General features: G+C 37.9%; 1 protein-coding gene across 3 annotated transcripts in view; it reads right to left on the reverse strand.

The window, feature by feature from the left end:
- Nucleotides 1-17039: 17039 nt before the first annotated feature.
- The window catches only part of MMP16 (matrix metallopeptidase 16), a 483190-nt gene continuing 479506 nt past the window's right edge, over nt 17040-20723 (reverse strand). For all 3 annotated transcript variants that reach the window (XM_069220442.1, XM_069220443.1, XM_069220444.1), the window contains one exon: nt 17040-18482. In XM_069220442.1, the coding sequence (XP_069076543.1) occupies nt 18148-18482 (335 nt within the window). In that variant the 3' untranslated portion in view covers nt 17040-18147. The remainder of the gene's footprint in view (nt 18483-20723) is intronic.

Genomic DNA, 20723 nt, shown 5'->3' on the forward strand with positions numbered 1-20723 from the left:
TAATGTTCCTTTTATGGGAATGACATGCTGATATGTATTTTTATGACTTGTGATATGTTCTCTAATGTTCCTTTTATGGGTATTTATGAAGTATTCATGACAAGTGCATAGAATTCTTACTGTAATCCCTGACTACTGCTTATGTTGCAGAATCCTGAGTATTTACATGTTCTAATGTGACAACTGCTTATTCTTGCAGAGTATTAGTAACTTGTGTAACGTTCTGACAGCTGCTAAGGTAGCAGAGTGTTACTTACATGTAATGTTGGTCTAATTATGTTTTGTGCAATACAGTTTATTTTACATAGCTCAGTGTTGTGTTTACTTTGTTGTGTACATTTTGCGTCACGTGTGTTGTGTGTGTTGTGCAAATGCTTTACACATTGCCTCCGAGTTAGGCCTGACTACTCGTGCCAAGCTACCAAGCGGGTGAGCAGGGGTTATCGTGGACATGTAACTTCCTTGCCCTGACTAGAGTGAGTGGGTTCTGCATGGCTGAGGTGCATACCCTAGCCAACCAGAAACCCCATTTCTAACAGGGGATATAAGCACAATGCTTTTATCTTCGAGGTAGGTTGCACCCTTGGCTCTCAGTTTATTTTTCAATGCACCATTACCCAATCTTGTCACTCTGATGGCATTTCATCTCTACCGTCCTCTACAAACCCCACACTCAACCTGTGTTTTAGATATCCAAGCCCGTATTCATTGTGGTGGTCAACTTGCACTGAGGGGCATATTTACAATAAACTGGCACAGCTGGGTGCTTCGCCACAATTGGCAACGCTGTGCTGTATCAGTTCTGAAACACAGGGATGCAGCGTATTTTCAAAATATGGCACACCTTAGTGTTTCCCCTAGTGCTGGTGCTAAATTTATCTGCCAGCACCAACGCAGGCATCCTTGCACCACAGTGCAAGTTTATCTGCATTGAAGGGAAGCATTGTTTATGTGCAGGAAGGTGTCCTTCCTGCACATAAACAATCTACATAGGCGATCTGGCAGTTCTATGTATGCTGCAGGATGCAGCACACATAGAAGTACCAAATCCTCATTATTTAATGATTATGTGCAGGAAGGAACACTTTCTGCACATAAACAATCATTCATGGCGGTTTTGCTCTTGCTATGTGTGCTGCAAAAAAAGGAAATACAAAGATAATTAAATAATTTCTCCTTGTTGTCCCATGCTAACACCACCCCTGGGGTGCTGTTAGTTTTCGGCGCTGCCAAAGATTTACACATTTTTGTGGCAGCATCAAAAGCAATGGTGTTGCAGTGGACTGCCCACAGCAACACCCATTGCACACCCCTTTGTCACAGAAAACCGCGTTGGGCGGGAATATTTACAAGGCAACGTTAAGCCACAAAAAATGGCTTAGCACCACCTTGTAAATATGCATAATGCACAGCGCCACCGGAGAGTCACAAAAAGTGAAGCACCAGTAGCGCTATGGGGCATGTAAATATGCCCCTCAGTTTATATGTGGTCTTTTTACTGGAGAAAATGCAGACTCAATTTGCCAAAACTCTGTGCCTTGGACGCATGCTGGGCACAAGTGGACCAACAGGACAGTTGTCTCTACCTCAGACTTCCAAACATTTTTGGAGTGGGTGGGGTGGGTGACAGGGCACCATAAAAATGATAAAATCTGTTTTTCATAACGTTAGCTTCAACATAAAAAAGACTACTTCTAATTACCTCACAGGAGTATAAGAAATGGTTGTGTTACTTTATAACCTCACCTAACCCTCACCTTCCATATGGAAAAGTTGATAATGGCTCAGAAGGCAGGGACACACAAATAGCAGCAGATGCCTTTGCCCTCACCCCTCCTTAGAGTTGTGATATGTAATCACACACAGATTCACTTTGCTCTTCCTATTTGTCACAATGCCCTGTGCATATTTTAAGCTGATAGCTGTCTGTGAACAACAATCATGGGAGGGAGATAATTTGTCTTTGATGTTTTATGTATTAAATAGCAGATGTCATTTAACAGTTTAGGGCCCTAAACACAACTTTGCTTTTTGCGTTGTTATTTTGCATGCATTTTCTTTGATCAGATCTCTTAGAAATGTTTTAGTTCCCTTTGCTCAACTTCTTTCCCCTGTTTCTGAGGTGTATTTCCTATTGCTATTGTTTTGGCTGGGTCAAGCGACTAATGTACCATGCAATTTCAAGGTTGCACAAGTAAAATTTGAGCCTTTGTGACCACAAAATGTTTTTTTCAAATATACAAAACCCAAATTCCAATTTTGTAACATCACAATTTGGATTTTAGAATAAATACAGAATCCGTACTTTGAAGGGGCGTGTAAATGGTGTCCCTTCCAAATACTGATTCTTTAGCTTATGAATTAATATTTTGGAATAAAAATCCAGTAGCAAAAAATTAATAGGTTACCACCAAACAAACTTGGTGGGAATGTGGACAAAAATATTTTTTATAAGTGGGCACGGGTCCATGGGACCATTGCCTGTTCCTAAAAATGTTTTATAAGAGTAATTGTTTGCTTTTTTAAATGAATCCCGGTGTCCTATTATTTTTTTAAATAAATAATTTATTTTAAAGCAATCAGCGACATTGTGGTCTGTTGACTGCAGCAGGTCACCATGCCTGTCACCATGCCTGTGACCAATCGTAGAGGGTCCCAATTTGCAACCCACCTTATGCAAATTACTACAGTAGGTTGAATTGTGAACCACTACAAATAGTTTATATTTTGAGCCAACCTCTTGCTCATAGGTTGGTTTGCAAAATACCAATCGATTCAGTAGAAGTCTGTGTGCAATTACAATTGTACTGAATCAATTTTAGTAGAATCCTAATCCCAATTAGAAATCGCATATTGCAAATCGGTATTTTATGCAATTTATGATTTATCAATAGGAATCTTAGTACATCATGCCCAGGATTGGTATGCTTTCTTGCTATTCATTTTATGGTTGAAGCAACACCTCTTTTAATGGAATACTGAAGTGCATATTTTCAAGAAAGTGGCACATCGGCTATGATGCGCCACTTTTCTTGTGCCCATGTGTACGTTCGCAAACGTTTTGACACTATTGTGGCGCATTGGTCGACTAGCACCAAAAATGATGGCACTAGTCCAGCAATGCGTGGGGAAGCCCATTGGAAACAATGGGAGCGTAACTTTAACGCCCAAGGCAGGCATTAAAAATGACAAGTAAAATGATGCAGTGAAATCTCGTAAATTTCACTGCACCATTTTGCGGGGCTTCCTAATGGAGAGCTCCCCACCTTGCATATATTTATGCCTGGCGCAGGCATAATGTGGTTACAAAGTGGTACAATGCGGCCTTGCTCATCACTCCTTTCCTGTTCTGGTGTCAGCATTCACTGGGACACCAGAAGAGGCTCCACAGAAATCCTGGTGCTGCTTTCATGCTAAACCTAGCGTGAATGCAGCACCAGGATTTGGTCTGAGTGGCTCGGACTGACGCTCAGAGACAACCCTGGGGCCTGTACAGTTTCTCCAACCTGACTGTGTACATAGCTGGGCTGGAGAAACCTAAGTGCACATGTGTGTTTGGCCGTGTCAGGCTGGCCAAACACATAAGTACACTTGGTGCACTCTGTCCTCATACCCCCTCATACCTCCCAAGGCCCAGTCCCACCCTTTCCTTCACAGCCATCAGCAGAAAAAAAAACAATATTGAAATATTGGTTTTTTTTCTGCTGCTGGCGCATAGCCAGGGGGTGATGCCCCTCCACCACTGCAGAGGAGGTGCCCCTGGAAAGCAAGGCCTCTGTAATTAGAGGCATTCTTTAAAATATTGCAACTAAAATCTTGTGGTTCTGATAGCGAGCCACCCAACTAGTATTTTTGTGCCATTTTGTGAGCTTTCTCTTATTGCATCTATCATATAAAATCGCATATGTACCTAAAGCAAGTCAGACCTTGGCTTTGCAAATGCTTATTTCAAATAAGCCTGTTGTCTCTTTGGATTCTGGGGTTCATTGTATAAAAATGCATTTATCTTCTGTTTGACACTGTTGCATTCTCAGCGTTTGGTAAAGCATTCTTATACCTTGTCGTGCAGCAGCGCTATATAGGCTTCTTAAATATGTAAATAAATTAATACTTTGTCAATCATTTTATTTTCAGACACAGAATGTAGACTTTTGTTTTTAAAACTTTTTACGTCATGGCTCAAATATTACCGCATCACCAACAGTTCTTTTAGCTAAATTGTCTACCTGAGTCTTCTGTTACTCTATTCATAGAATTTTCTGATGTGAGATCTGTCAATATATATAACAAATGTTACTCACCTCAAGGGATCAATTTTATTATTTTCATACAATAAAAGTAATTCCACATCTATTTTATACTCACCCTTGCCCATATTCAAAACTGTATGCTAAGATGTACGCAACCTATTAGAAAGAACACATCGCCTTTCAATCCTTCTCAGTTTCAAACTTTCCCACCTATATTCCGAGCTTTCAGTAGGAAATTTAACTTGGAGCTTTTGATCCCCAACTCTTGATAGATTATGGAGCTGGCTGGTATTTATATTAGTACCTGTGTAGAACTCTCAAGCTAGCTTTACAAACATGTTTTCCCTGGTGGATTGAATTTTGAATATCTTCTCTAGGAAGCTAATTCCTTTTCCAATATTGTTTTTAAATAATGTGTTAGTAGGATTTAAATATGATATGAACTAATGTGGCATTACAATTATGTGTTTAATTCACAGAGCCAAACATTATCTCTCTGATCCTCATTTATGCCATTGAAGATTCACTAACACAGTATACAACTCAGTGATGGTACGATAAATTTCTTCTTGAATGTTCTTTTCATGGAATTTTACCTGACAAATAGAAAGAAAATATAATTAAATGCTGATGTTTAAAGGTTCAATTTATCCATACTAGAGGACTTTTACGAAACTGAATTATCACGTTTCAGAGTTAAAAAATACACCCCATATTTACTGAATGAATGACCATTCAATTTTGTGGCACTGGACAGAAAGCCAATATTAAATTTACAGTGGAAAGTAGACATTAGTAAGGAGGATGATTCGAGAGTAATAAGATAGAACTCTGATAAATGAAGTGGGACTGCACCTTGATAGGTACATTAAAAAATAAGCCCAAGGAATCAATGATGTTACAGTGAGATTGTCCTTACATTCATAATAAGACCAGATGTTGTGATCCAGTTTTTACCATTCTACTCATGTTCCCTGATCTAGAAACATTTCAGTCATTACAATCTAACTATACCTCTGGGTAACCAAATGAGTGACCCAGGGTATTTAGCCATCAAGTTAAAAATAGCCTGTTTCATGTTCGACTTCCGAAACCTATTTTACAGTCTCTACCATGCCAGCGTCTTTTCTCCACCACATCCATCTTAGATGGGGTATCTCAGAAAGGGTGATGGTCCACTAGCAATACGGCACACAATGGATCACGTGGTGGGCCCAAGTACTGCAGCAGTAAGTCCATGAAAAAATTTCACCTTTTTTATTTTTTTACAAAAGCAGTCATATCATCGAGCAATACAATGCTGCTTTCCTGCATACAGTAGATGTCCAATCATGTATTTAACAATTATTTTTCTTCCTCCTAAAACATACCCTGGACACTTGCATCATCTCCAGCATCAAAAACTTTTGTAAAGGCCAACAAATGATCAATTGTTAATTACAAGCATTTAGATAATGTTAAATGCAGGAATGTTATTTCCTCTTTTACTGTGAATGTTTGAAGCATCCTGCCGTCTTTCATGCAGTACTGTGGGAACGGATTTCCAATACATGAGACTTCGAGGTATTGATCGCTCAGGAGCTGGATTTGGAATGCAGACACCTATATGTTATTTCTTCCCAGAGTAAAAAAAAGTGAGCTGTCATGAAAATAACTTAAAATGTACTGAAAAGATGAGATATGCTGAAATGCTTGAAAGCCAATCAGCAGGGTATGTTTGCTTATATCCTAGTGGGGTTCAGGTTTTGGACATTTTGTGGCTGCTTAGAATGCGAGAACTTCATTTCCCACAACATTATTGCATATTCACCAAAAAGAGAAATCTATATAATGTCTACTTCCACTGCTGTTCATTGATGTGGTCTGCGCCTGTGCTACCGACTATCAAGTCCTGCTGATCAAGATGAAGGACAGCATAGCACAAAAACTAGTTACTCTGTCCTTGCATGTAATAGCCTATCCATCATTTACAACCAGTAACCTCACCTTTATCATGTAAAATTTCTGAAGCATCATGCAGCCTTATACCATAACACCAGGGCACAATTTCTTCACCTTAGGCATCTTGTCACACAGACAGCAGACATCTTTTGTTAAATGAATAATAATACAGGGCTACAAGGAAGGCCACCAGATATGTTTGAAAGTGGGGCAACAGCAAGGCAGTTGAGCATGAGCAAAGTTTAAAAAACACACCAGAGCCGATTAGACTTCCCCTGACTAACAATTTTACCAACACACATCTATAAACTCCCTCCTGGCTGTATCTCCTTCTGAGACTTGTAAAACTGCTGTAGAGAGTATTTTACTTCTGTGCAGTTCTCCAAACTGCCTAGATTTGGCAGCCCCAGAACTCCACCCAACTGCTACTACCACTAAATGAGAATATCCCACAAAATGCACAGCTCAGGTTACAGATCCGCAGACCTGGCACTCAACAGTCAGCTGTGAACCAAAAATCAAATGTCAACAAAGGTAAAAGATTCAAAATAGCAAACCACTCCAAGTAACATTATTATATACCATCAATGAATGCCAAGCTGGTCATTGGTGAATGGATGAGCTGGATATATGGTGAGCGGAGATCCTTTTAATGTATTTTTCAAGCACTAAGATTATCCGCCAACAAACTCCACCAGTCACTCATTGATCTCTCAGCTGGTCGCCATCATGTGATCCATTCCTCCTTCTATAATCTACATTCTAACATTTGTTATTTATACCTTGGACAAAGCATCTTACAATATAATACCAAATAATTATTCCTAGTTAATATGTATTTTTGAAGGTGGCAAATACGCCAACATAAACTATTTTAAAATAGTGTGTCATGCATCTGTGCACTCCAAGAGTAAATAAACATTACATTAAATAAAAGGTGTTTTTTATTTCTAAACCCAATTGGATAGAATAAGAGTACAATAAGATGATAATAATTCCTGAGGAGCCCCCACTGATTAAGTAAGAAATATTTTCACTCATTTTCTAGAAAATTATATACTGCCACCTGTCTTTAGTTCATGATCTCTGTGTTTTCCAGATTATTTCTGTTTTGAACAGAAGTGTGGTAGTGTATTATGTTTGTATTTGCAAAAGAGAATACAACAATCAGAATTCTTGTTTTAAGAATTGTTCAGTCTTAACTTTGGAAAATTGCAAGTATTCATACACTAAGCAAAGTTAAGCACTTAAAAGGAAACATTACTTGCTTGTAAAATGTCTTAAGAGATTCTGCAACATTTGTTAACATTTGTGTCAAATGCAAAGTATAATATCAATAGTATTTGCAGCACAAACCTCCTATTCAAGCATTCTACAAAATATCACAAATCATCCATCCCGAGATAAGAGCAGCCATAATATTCTGTTCTTTTGTTTATTGACAGATATTTTTCTTAAATAATTACAACAATAAGGAAACAATGGCAAGTAAAGAAGATGCAATTGTATAAAAAAAATCCAGATTAACCCTTCCCTTTAATAAGACACTTGCAGCAGACAAGAGCTGCCCCACCCAACCTCCCATCAAATCAAAATAAATATAAGTTAATAAATATAAAATAAATCACCACACCGCCCTTAACTCTTTGACTGCTATTACATCAATCATGTATTTGATTCAAACATGGGACATCAGATGTATGTAAGATTGCCCACAGCAGTCAGAGGGTTATAGTGTTGTAAACATAAGCAGGTGGCTGTAAAGGCTTAGTTACATAATATGGTCTCCAGGAACCTTTGACCTTTAATAATGCAACATTCAGAGGGGCTGAAGAGGTAACTTAACAGTGAGGTGAACTGTTACATAGAATCCCTAATTAATGCTTCTTCACCATTGCATGGACTTAGTGGACAATTTACCACTTGATCAAGAATTCAGCCAGACAGAAAATGTGCTCATGCACTGCAGTATCTTTTGTGATTATTGTGAACAATTACAATATACTTTAGCACCATTTAGTAAGTCTTGCACACAAACATGTTTTGTGTTTGTCCAAAGAAGTACTAACTTAATTTTACTCACACAAAAGGTTACTGTATGAAACCTTGAAGAGACAAAATACAATGGAAAAAAACGCAAACAGCAAAAGCAACTAAATAGTGAGAAAAATAAACATTTCTACACATGAAGTATATAATTATGTACATACAAGACTCATGGGAATATTGTGTATCTCCTATACAATCATTACCAAACATTGCCATCAATTGCATTTGTTTTTAACAATTATCTCTTCATTTGACTGTGAAGACATTGGACTGTTCTCAGGCTTTTTGATGACTAATACAATGGTCCTACATGAAGGGACATAGGCTCTCCATGTGGTCAATATTCTTATTGCAGGTGTTTGGTTCTGATTTGCTAATATCAAATAAAAGCATATAATGCACATAATGTGAGACATTACTACTTCATGGTCACCAGAAACCATCACTGTTGGTAAACAAGTATTAAAATGTCTCTACCATTAAATGGAACATTGGTTTTCAGATCTTGAGGATCTATCGAATGCAAAATCTTGAATAAAATGCTGCACCTTTGGAACAATCAGAAATGCAATAATTATGATGTTTAAATAAAGTTCCAAGTGACCAGCTAATGAAGGTGAACTTTTTTTTTTTTACTTTATACATACACACGTGGGTGAATAGTGTTTCCCCATAGCACTAACATAACTTTCCTATAAACTTTTTTTTATTAGGCTGCCTTTCTGTTCAAAGAAATAGAACTGAGTTAGTCTGTGGATCTATCTGAATCTTAAAATGACTTGATTACCACCTATCTCAATCTGCTGTGGATCCAATGGCATATGATAAGGTACCACAAATAATAATGAGCATGATTATGAGTTTGTTAACCCCAACAGGCATATTTAAATCCAGTTTTGAATGTAACACCAGAAATTCCAAAATATGACTTAAGATGCTTATGGGCCCTTTCAGAATATAGAACTGAATCTGGAGGTAATTTTTGCCTTACTGGTTATACCCTCTAGAATTACAGATTGGCATATGTAATAATGAATGGTGTCGTGTAAAAGCATTACATCGGTTTACAGTGCGACTGTAAGTGAACCACTGAAGAGGAAGTATCAGGATACTCAAGCTTTAGTGACACAATATAAAGTTATCGAAATAGAAGCTTGCAAGTAGGCTTTGAGGTACATGAGGAGAGAAGGGGCACATTCACCCAACAACGTAGGCTGAGCAAAGCAAGCTTTATTGTGGTTTTAGTGGAAGGGGTTTAAAGTACAGCATGCAGCAAGCAAAGATGGTTGGCATGAAAACACAAAATAAATTGTAAAGTGAAAGAGAGCGAGTATTGCATACATTTTCTGGTGAAACAATGTCCAGTTGAAGCATAGGCAGTTATTCTTTTATTCATTATACACCTATGACAAGAGAATGTATTATGCATGAACATTATTATCTACAGCAGCAATAGCTAACCATTCCCTGTATGGTGACTGTATTTAGATATTTAACAAGACCGGAAATTCAGAAATTTCTGTGCATAAAAATATTTTCAAATTCCAAAAAAAGAGACTGTGGCACATTTCTCAACACATTTTCATACAACAAAAGCTATTTGTAAAAACAAATCCATCTTGCCTGGGCATATGGCTTCTGTAAAACAAGCATCTCAACATCAGTTTGTGTCACATAGGTTTTTCTTGTTTAAAATGGATTTCTCTCATCACTTCCAAACGGTTATTGATATTTTCAAAATCTACATTGATCCAGGAAATGTATTTAATGTTCATTCCTCCTTTTCATTCTTAGCATCCAATGTCATAAAGACTGATAAACATTTTGTAGTACTGAACGCCATTTCTGTAACTTTATATATTTAGGCCCATATTTATACTTTTTTAGCGCCACATTTGCCTCAAATTTTGACATGAAAGCGGCGCAAGCCTACGAAACATAATTGTATTTTGTAAGTTTGCGCCACATTTGAGTAAAAAAATGACGCAAATGCGGCGCTAAAAAAGTAGAAATATGGGTCTTAGTTCAGTAATCTACTACATAGTTAACAAAATATTCATAGCAATGATGACCTGTACACTTTAAACCAACATAAAGTAGGTTTGTAGTATGTGGAAGGGGACATTATAAGACACATTTCACATCTTTGCCGGGCTGAAAACATTAACAAATTATCACATTTTCATTAAGTCCGATTAAGGGTTTTAGAGAAGTAGGTTTCTGGCACAAGATTTCCATTCATCTTATTTCAGGAGCACCCATAGCCCAAATTTGCCAACAGCCACATCCTACAGCTTGAACAGTTGCGTTTGCTACACCATTGTTATGTTATATTCATTCGGTTATAAGGACACTATGCAAAGAGCAGCTACATTCCCTGCACCAGCGCACATTGTTCAGTTGACTTTAAGGGCTGCCTCGAATTATAACATACAAGGGAACACAAATAACTGTCATCATGTGTACTAGTAAAAAAGGATGACAGGATTGTGGTTCTAATAGTCTTAGTGAAGTTAATGTGATTTGGGTTGCTTCTTACCTCATTGTGAAGAGAATTCTAAAAGTTGTTCCTGATCTATGTCACATTACCCAATCCAGAATGTTTCTTTTAAATCTGTGAACACTAATAGTAGGCGATGGTGGAACATTTTGATCTAAGTGTCAACATGTCTAAGTTGGACTCTCAGAAGGTTCAGCAAATCTTTCTCCCAGACTGCTTTTTCGTGTACACTAACAATTTACAGTGGATCCTGGCAGAGATCAGGATATTGTGTACATGCCACTGGGCCTGACACAGCTGTCAGTTTACATATGGTACATCACAGTTTGTTTTGAAACTTCATAAGACTGTCAGTGAGGTATGTTTGCAGGTATGCATGTTTCTGTGATCAATCAATGAGATTATTGTTTACTGTACATACATTGTAGAAAGTTTTGCCAACAAAGCATGGAAATGGCATGAATTTGCAACATAAGGGATAGGTTACTGTTGCACCTAAAGTTAAAGTTCTCAATCAATATTGTAGGTTTAAGGTTGAAGTTATCAACTAGATTCATAGCATTTAAATATGTTCTCTAATCATTTCTTTAAATGCCCTCTGAACCTACAACAATTGATTGGTGATTTATGTGAACTAACTAATACAAAAATCATTTGCATTCACATGTTAGAAAAAAATAAGGAACTAGACTGTTTAACCATGAGGGACTCTGCAGTCAACTATGACCAAAATACACTTGAGCTGTCCTATGCATCAATATTTCCTTCCAGGAGGAAAGGGCTGGCACCTTGTTTTAGTCATTCCTGTCATTCCAACCACCATCTTTAGACACTGCATTAGCAGCTGATATTCACCCATATTGAAGACAGGTTTGTTTTGGTTTCCATTCACCATAGTCCATAACAGCTGATATCTTATTTTCTGCCACCTAGGATCGAAGCCTGTTTGAGAGCAGCCAAGTAACTTATTCTTCAAAGTATGTCACCAGTAGCTTGCATTCAATAGCTTTAGAGACTTTATCAAAGATTGAAATGTTAGAAATTAATTCATAACCGGCAGGAGCAGTCACTGATTTTCTTTCCTAATAAAGGGCCACAATGATGAATTTGAGGTCTAATGTGATGTGTTGAGCCTTGAAAGACTGATTGTTGAGGTAAGGGAAGCCACCAGGACTTTGATTGACAGTGCAGGAGAGAGTCTCTATGGGGATAAGAACAAACCCAAGTTTAGCAAAAATTGGAGCAACTTGACATTTTCAACTGTTGACCCACCTATCCAGACAAGCCACTGTGATCCAGCATAAGAGCCCTTATTAACCTAAGAGCAGCATGTTTCTTTTCATCAAGTTGTGTGTCCAATCATAGTCTCTTGTCACATTTCATCAAATGGGGGAGGTGAACTTACTCGGTCCTAAATCAATTTGCTGAGCTTTAAATTCTTGTTTACTGCCTCTGTTGTTGTGATTTATGTTTAAATGTCTTCCTCATTTTTTAAATACAGCTAAGTATTTTAAATGTATGGAGACAATTGCATGACTAAACCGTAGATTCTACTCCAAGTTAAGCAATCACACAACAGATGGAAGCCTTATTTTTTTAAAGCAAAACAAATTATCAGTGGACCTTTCTCAATGTAATAGATGTAATTGATAGCCTTGGTTTGTGATTGCAGTTATTTGTTTTTTCCAAAGTTCATTGTCACTGTTTCACAATGGGGGATTAAAGTGCACAATTATACAAAATTAAGACTTAAATGAATGTGTTACAATAAACTTTCGGAGCCCTGTCAAGTGACAGGAGAAGGTTAAGCACTTTCACTCACTCACTTGACAAAGCCATGATTATAATCAGTAAATATGAACATATATCACGTTGAATACACAAACATGTGTGAGATATTGCTGCAATCAAATGATGTACAAACAAAGTAAAAGGTTTATGAAAAAGCAGCTCCAAAGATCAAATGCAGCATTCAAAATGATCTAGTTAGCAAATATATGTTAAGCACTGCGTGGTATCATCAGTCAGCAAGAAACATTATTTATGATAAATTAATAACTCATGATAAATTGCAACTAAAAACAAACCAGTCACTGTATTCACATATCCTGGAGTTCTGGAAAATACAAGTGTAAAACATCATAATTGCTAATAATCACTGCTGCTTTACACTGTGGCTCAAAACATGTATAACTGTCTCCTAAATAAATGCACATTTTGATTTTTAACTTTGTGTGTTTTAAAAAGCCATATTCCCAACCTACCATCTGAGATATGTTTTGATTTTAGTACCCATAACTCCTGGTGAGGGTCCTATACCTCCCTCCCCAGAATGGGCACAGATGTTTTAACCACCTATTTGTTGGTTTGCTGGGGTCACAGATATGCTGGTCGTGCAGTTGGTAGCATACTTGTTGCTGCACCTTATTTTTTGGCAAATTCCCAGATCCCTTCTCTGTGCTGGGCTTGATGCATGTTTAGGGTCAGTGTATGCTGATGTGTTTGAATTAATGGAAAACGAGAAGTGAGAAACCACATTGGAGGAAACCAATCAATGGAAAACCAATTTTAGGGGAAGGCAGTTTTAAGGAAATACAAAACAATCAAACATTAAAGTAAATATTGTAAAGGAATGATCAATTTAAGGGAAAATTCAAAATTATATCAAACATGGGTGGGGTTTAGAACTACTGGGGTCTTTTGTATTCAGAAAGGTGTAATGCTTAGGGTGATGAGGGGTTTTTAGGGGTTAGGTATAATTGAGGTTCGAGCATAGAAAAGGGTTTTAGGGGTCAGATGGGTGGTGAGGGGATTTTAGGGTTCATGGATGAGTAGTGTTTAGGTTTGTGAGGTGTTTTAGGTTATTATTGATGGGTGGATTGTAAGAGTGTTGAGGGGCTTTAGGGGTCATGGATGGGGTGAGTTTAGGGCTAGTGAGTGGTAGTAAGAATTCAGGGATTGGTGGAGTTTAGATGTAGAAAGTGGATTTTAGGGTTTAGGGGGAAGTTCTTTAGGATGATGAGGACTTCTTATAGGTTATGGATGGCTGGTTTTTAAGGACAGTGAGGGCTTTTTAGGGTATAGGGATGGGTGGCATTTGGATGTGCTGAGCTGTTTTAGGGTCTATCGGATGGGTGGGGTTTAGGCGTAGAAAGGGGTTTTTAGGGTTCAGGAATGGGTGGAATTAGGGATAGTGAGTAATGTTATGGTTCAGGGAGAGTAGGTTGCTGGGGTAGAAAGGGCTTTTAAGGTTCAGGGATAAGTGTAGTTTAAGTGTGGTAAGGGGACAGGGATTGATGATGTTTAGGGGTTGTGAGGGGTGCCCAATGTATGGTGTTTACAGGTGGTGATGGGTCAGTTAATTAAAAGCATCTAAAGTAATTTTGGCAAATGTAAAATATAGAAGTATAAAAAAAGTTCCCTGAATTAAAGGTAAATGCCATTCATTCTGAAAATGTCCATTAAACAGTTTAGATGAAACAATTTCTAAGTAATGGTATTCCAAGAAATAGTTTTTCTATGAAATTACAACCGGGTGTATGTGGGAGTACATAATATAATGCTATCTACTATTGCAACATATGCAACACATGCAGGATCTTTGTGAGCAGAGACAGCTCTCTTCCTTAGTTAATGTGATGCAACATTAAGTGGAAGGTGAGAAATGTGAGTGTGCAGGGTTTATCAAGACAGACTGAAAAATAGTACACAAAAAAGGGAACTGTTCTAGTGATATCAAATATGGCCAGCGGACTGTCAATAATTATCCTAACATTACTATCGATTAGGCCCATTGCATGTTCCCCTGGCGTTCAAGGACTTCAATCTGGTGCCATGTTGTGGGTTTTTGCAAGAATTTAATGGGTTTCTGAAAGAAGCAATGATACTGAAGTGTGTGAAGCATGCTGTTAAGTAAGCTCCACTGGACAAAATAAATTTGCAAATAGACCAATTCATAAGGCAAATTGGGAGTCTCTACAAAGCAAGCAAGGCCTTTTACAAGGAGTGAGATTGAGTCACATTTCAGCGAGTGTAGACATCATTCCAAGCTATATCCATCCAAACTGCAGTGCTGCTTGTAAGTAGGAACATTGACACCAGGCATACGAACTGCCTAGGAAACAGTCTGGCCATGATTTTAGAACCTAGTTTTGGATTGAGGCATATCTGAAGATATATAACTCAGCCATTGTTCAAGACCATTTAACTTCTTTGTCTCCAGACAGATACTACCAAGACCACCTGAGGCTTTGACCACAGCAAGCTGAGATGTCTCCCTTTCCACAGAGCCTTTCTGGAAGCCGACAAGGAGGCCCTCATCACAGATTTAGAAGTCACTAGACCCCAAGCAAATGTAAGGAATAGATTCATTTTTCATGTTTTTTGTGAGCACAATTTTTAAGTATTATCTTACGTTTTCTCCTGGGGAATCCATTACCCCACTCAGACCAAGGTGCTGCTTATGCTGGATTCAACCTCCTACTTTTTGCCATTATATTTTTAAGTTGTACAAAACTTGGTACGAAAAAGCTTAATGTTTTTTCTGAACATTTCAATAATTTCTGCATGATGTCCGTCTAAGTAACTACCCTTTATCTCCTTTTACGTCCTGTAAATGTTGTTTTAAGGAATCTAAACATTCTGCACAAAAAACGTAAACTATTTTTGTATGGTCACGATACGTTTAGTGTTTATTAGAAGCAAAGTCAGACTATAAGTGGGGGACGGCACAGCAAAGGGGTTTACACTAAATCGCATTGTAATATTTGGTAAAGGCTAACACAAGAATGCCTCACCAGAAACTGACAAATTTAACACGTACACAGAGTCTTTTCTCCCTTGTGCGTTTGTGAAATTGGAATGATTGGTTTTACAGTATTTTAAATAGTTTTTTAGGTATCAAGGTGGAAATGTAAATGCAAATAGTCTGCAAGTCTTGTGACATTATGGACGCAATCTGACTGGAACCTAACACTTATCATATTTTAGATCAAGGGGTTCCCCTGGACCTCTGAAATATCACCCTGCATGCAATGAGAAACTGGCCTACAAGGCAGCCTGTGTGGTACATAACACACAGCAGGACTAATCCAAAGAAAGGAAACATGTTTTCAATTTCCTGAGTAATGCTATCAGGATCAGATGTCAATACAACACCCCTTGTAAAACAAAACGCACTTCTGTGCTCATGCAACATATCAACACACACCAAAATGTTGTAAATGTGCTTGCATGTAATTGTGTAAATAGGAATGAAGGATTTCAATCTGATTGGAAACAATAAGTGTGACAGCTAAACCACAGAGAAAAGGTTTTAAAAGACTAGTTATATCTCTTTTCACATAAAAACTGTTCTTGCATTTTAACTGTAAGGTTAATGTATCAAAGTCAGCTGTAGTAATATGACCTAAAAATATTTCATGTATGAAATATAAGTTTCACAATACGTATAGAAAAATGTGTACCTTTAGAGAACTACACTGAGTATTATCTGCATTGGCTGTTGTTATCGCTGCCGCAGCAGTTTGCACATATCTTATTTAAAAAAAAAAGCCCAGTGGCCCATCCCTGTTTTTAGCCACTTTGTCTGAGTTCAAACTAAAGGTCAAAGGTAAAAACACAAGAGACAGTACTAAACATGGAGACAATGTGCCGTTCATAGAATAACAATATATAACGTAATAATGACTGTCAACAGTTCAATTATTGGGTTCAAGGCAAGCTCCTCTTTTGTTTCAAAAGCTACAGTACATTCTCAGTGCTGTATTTCACACATGCCAGGCTCACAGAGCACGTACTGTTCCGCCATCTTTAATAGGCTTCCAGCTCAATTCCCATGAGCTTATTGCTCCATGGAGCAGTTACTAAAATCAATAGAAAGGTCAGTCAGTGGCTGACTTTCCTATCAGGAAAAAAGCATTGATATTAACCTGATCTGCAGGTCGCACTGACGTGACAATACTGTTGTCATTAAAAGCAGTACACAAAATGAACTGCTTTGGTGGTCATATATTTTCCTTTCATGATTGGATGCATTCATAACCGCCAGTGGCTTTGCTAGCCCGTTGAGAACTGCAAACATGCGATATGTTAAAAATGCACTGGACAGTACATGCAGCCATCCTATTTGCTTCCCACGGACACTGCAGCGTTGTGTGTGTGCACCATTCAGTTACTGAGGCAAATCAAAGCGCCATTCAATACAGTTAGAGCAGAAATGCATTGGTCTGCAACCAAAGGGATGTTAGTAGGGAAAGCAAAGCCAACCGTAACACACAATGCACCTCTCAGCCCGATTTGTGAAAATAATGCACTCTTTATTTAACATGAGAGCTGAGACAAAACAAACCTCACACCTGCTTCCTGCATATACTTTTAGCAATGTTACCTTTAAAAATACAATGTCTTGTACGAACTGCACGAGCAGTTGTTTTTCTTCAGGTTCCATTTTAAATACGCCACCTGCCTTTGATTTGCAACACACACAATAGTCTTCCCCAAAGGCTTCATCAGAGTAACACTATTGCAATAGCTTCCCATGAAGGCTTCTGTTTTACAATACAGAGGCCCACTGCAAAAAGCTGTGCAGGCAGGGAGTAAACCACTATAAGCTGCCTTCCTGACGCTCCGAGTCTTCTGGCAGGACGCCCCCAAAAGAACTACAAAAATGAGGTTGCAAGAAAAGAAACAAAGGGATCTCTTTGAATATATGAAGGCTATAAATGTGTTAAACATTGAGAACATAGCTCAGAACAGCTGTATAAAACACAACAATGAATGTCTTATTAAGGCTGTTACTATATTGCAGATATTTTGGCCCCTTGTTGGTTGAAGAGCGGCTGTCAGAACAGTCTGAGGTCCTGCCTGTTATTCAGGTCTCCTGCTTGACCGAGCCGGATGGAGGAGTTCAAAGATAGCAGACAAGAAAGCAATTCTCTTTGGAGACAAAGCTGTTTGGGTTGTTCACACTTGCCTGTAAGTTCAGCTGTGTTTTGCTTCTAAATCTCAGTAGGTGTTTGTTTTGTAGCTAACAACACATTAGCTTTAAGAGAGGAAAAGCTCAATTTTATTTAAAAAAGTGGGAAAATTATAGGGTACTATTTATTCATTCCTCTTCTGTTTTAAATCCTGGAAATTAGCTGGGCATTGAGCGTGCAGAGGAAAGGCTTAGAACCAAATGACAAAGAAATACGTTCTGCAGGATTTAAGAAACGGCAGATACCATGTATCATGGAAGCTTCCTAGTTGAGTGAACTCCCACTCATGCTCGGGACAGGCAACCCCCTTGGGTTTTAAAGATCAGCCTGATCCAGGCTGACTGACTCCTGCTCCCAGCCTGGAAACAGCATCACAGCTCTCTTGCTGAATCTTGAGTTATCACAAGCCGCTGGAGATAAGAACCCTTCATCACACCCACTCTTGCATAGAGCGCTTGCAGTACAGTATGTGCCGTGGTGTTCCTTTCCGCTTGAATTGAAACACAGTGTAAACCAATACAAGTAGGCACAAGGCCAAAATGCAGGGGATGACTATGGCTATGGCTTTCACAGTGCCGGCTGTGTTGTCCAGTTTGATGACAATGTCTACGTCATCTTCAGGTTGTTGTCGGTCTTTGTCCCTGTCTGTTGTTCCATCACATCCCATAAAATCCTTCAGTATGGATCTGGGGTACCCGGGCTCCACCCTCAGCTTCTGGTTGTTGAATTTCCAGTACTCCTTTCCTTTGTAGAAGTAGGTGAATCCTGTAAGATACAAATATGTATTTTGTTACATCATTTCAGAATGGGCTCTATCACAGTTTCTTTTTTCTCAGATAAAGAAGAATGTATTTTTGGTGGCAATTCATAATTTTTAGTTATTTGGTGCATACAACAGAGCTACGTCAAACGTACATTTGCAAGGATCATTGCATAAATGAAGGCCTTCAAATGTAACTGTCGAATTAGTATGATTAAACATGCACAATTTGCAAATGCATTACGGACAATTACAAATAAATTGGTTAACATGTAATGTCAACAACAAAACAAATCACGCATACAGAAAGATATTCAAATAGCTGCCATCTAAATACACATTCATTCCATAGTCTTTTCTAGTATGATAAGATAGTTCAATAGGCTAGAACAACTTCTGCTCCCGTCTATTTGGATCCTGAAATGTACACATATTTTACACACATCAAGAATAGGTATAAAGTACGATTTCCCAAATGACCTTCCCTTTCTTAAAATAACCACCCCTTTTCCCAGACATGCCCAAAAGTCCCTAAATAGACATCTGCATCATTTGATGCACTTCGCAGAACGTTCTGCATTTCGCTTTTAATTCAATGTTCATTGAAGTGTAGCAAGAGCATTCGTGAATATTAAAAAGACTTCAAAATTGCGTTGGAAGCAAATGGTTGCTTTTTTAGCACTCCACTGGGTAGGTTCAATTTTGAATGACTATTTCGAAATTAAGTGATCCTACTCATGCATGCATTACATGCATGATGCATAATAAGAATACTAAGAACACAGGTACATGACTACAGATGTTTGTTTGTATTTTTATTGATTGCATTAAACTGGCCCCAACAGGCACCAGAGCATGTAGGACACTCATTAGGGCATGAATGAGTTCCATGAGCACACAAACCACAAATATGTGACACGTTTATTCATCATGTGGCATGAGTAACCGGCGGAGAATAACATTAGGACCGGGGTTTCCTTTCAAAGGGATATGAAAGGGTTACAACAAGTATATTTATGAATCAATGGGTGTTTTCCCTAACACCACATTAGCCTCTCACACCTTCTTAAATATCACCCTAGCGTTTATTGCAGAATGATTGCATCACTGTTCTCTTTCCTATTCCGATGAATTCGCTTAATTTTATACAATATAAGCATGAGCATAAGTACATGACTACGACTTGCAAACTTATTATTATTGTTTTCACTTTATGCTGATCACAGCTTTAATTAGTATCTTCATAGTACCACGTATTCAAATAGATGTACTGATTATGATTATTGTCCATGATACCCGAACCCAGCTGTTTTAAGGACGCCCTCTTCTTAATTTATACTGTTCCTTTTCGTCCAGGGACTTCGATCTTTACTGTCCTTTGTCATCCATAGGTATAGACATATGTTGCAATCATCTTTGATTTGCCCTCGAAATGATCATTCACTTTTTGCTGCATTTTAATGAAGGTAAATGCATTCCATATCATTGTTTCTTGAGTGAAAACCTTCCAAAACAATTGTATATACAGATCTTTTATGTAGATTCATAGCACCAGTTAAGCACCACCTATTTACATCGTTGTTTCATATTCATTAGGGGGACATTTGTTGTCTAGATAAGAATGGAGTCATGTTAACAAAATAAATGTACTCAATTCACATGGAACTAGGTTTTTGGCATTTATTTTTTTCAATTCCATATAATTTAGAATGCATGTAACATATGTTTATAGCATTTCTTGTACATCATTATTATCTCTATATAACAGAGGTCAGGTTTTGACATTACTAGAGTAGCAGCTTCATCCGAAGAGTAGGGAGATGAAAAGGATGGTACAAGCACACCTTACACATAATTATGACTATGTTCTTAGCGAGTGGATGGCATTTTACTCACGCTCTTTAAATGATTCAATCGTCAATCAAAGGCAGGGCTGAGAAAATATTTTTAAATACATTTGTGCATGCTCTTGAACTATGAATGGTAATATCTATGAATGAAATGTTCACTCCCCTAATCTAAGAACAGATTTAATCCCATGTCAGACTGAAACATAGTGGTGTAATATTACATTTGAGTAAAGCAAAATAAGAGCATACATTTACAGCTTTATGAATAGAAAAGTACATTTTCATTTGTAAAACATGCTTTCTGTGCAAAAAAGTTAAACTTAAGTGATTAAAAGACTTTGTAAATCAGACCACTATTATTTTTGAGCTACAAGTGGTCAGTGTAAATTTTTCACA

The sequence above is a fragment of the Pleurodeles waltl genome, chromosome 2_2 (genome assembly GCF_031143425.1).
Source record: "Pleurodeles waltl isolate 20211129_DDA chromosome 2_2, aPleWal1.hap1.20221129, whole genome shotgun sequence".
Lineage (NCBI taxonomy): Eukaryota > Metazoa > Chordata > Amphibia > Caudata > Salamandridae > Pleurodeles > Pleurodeles waltl.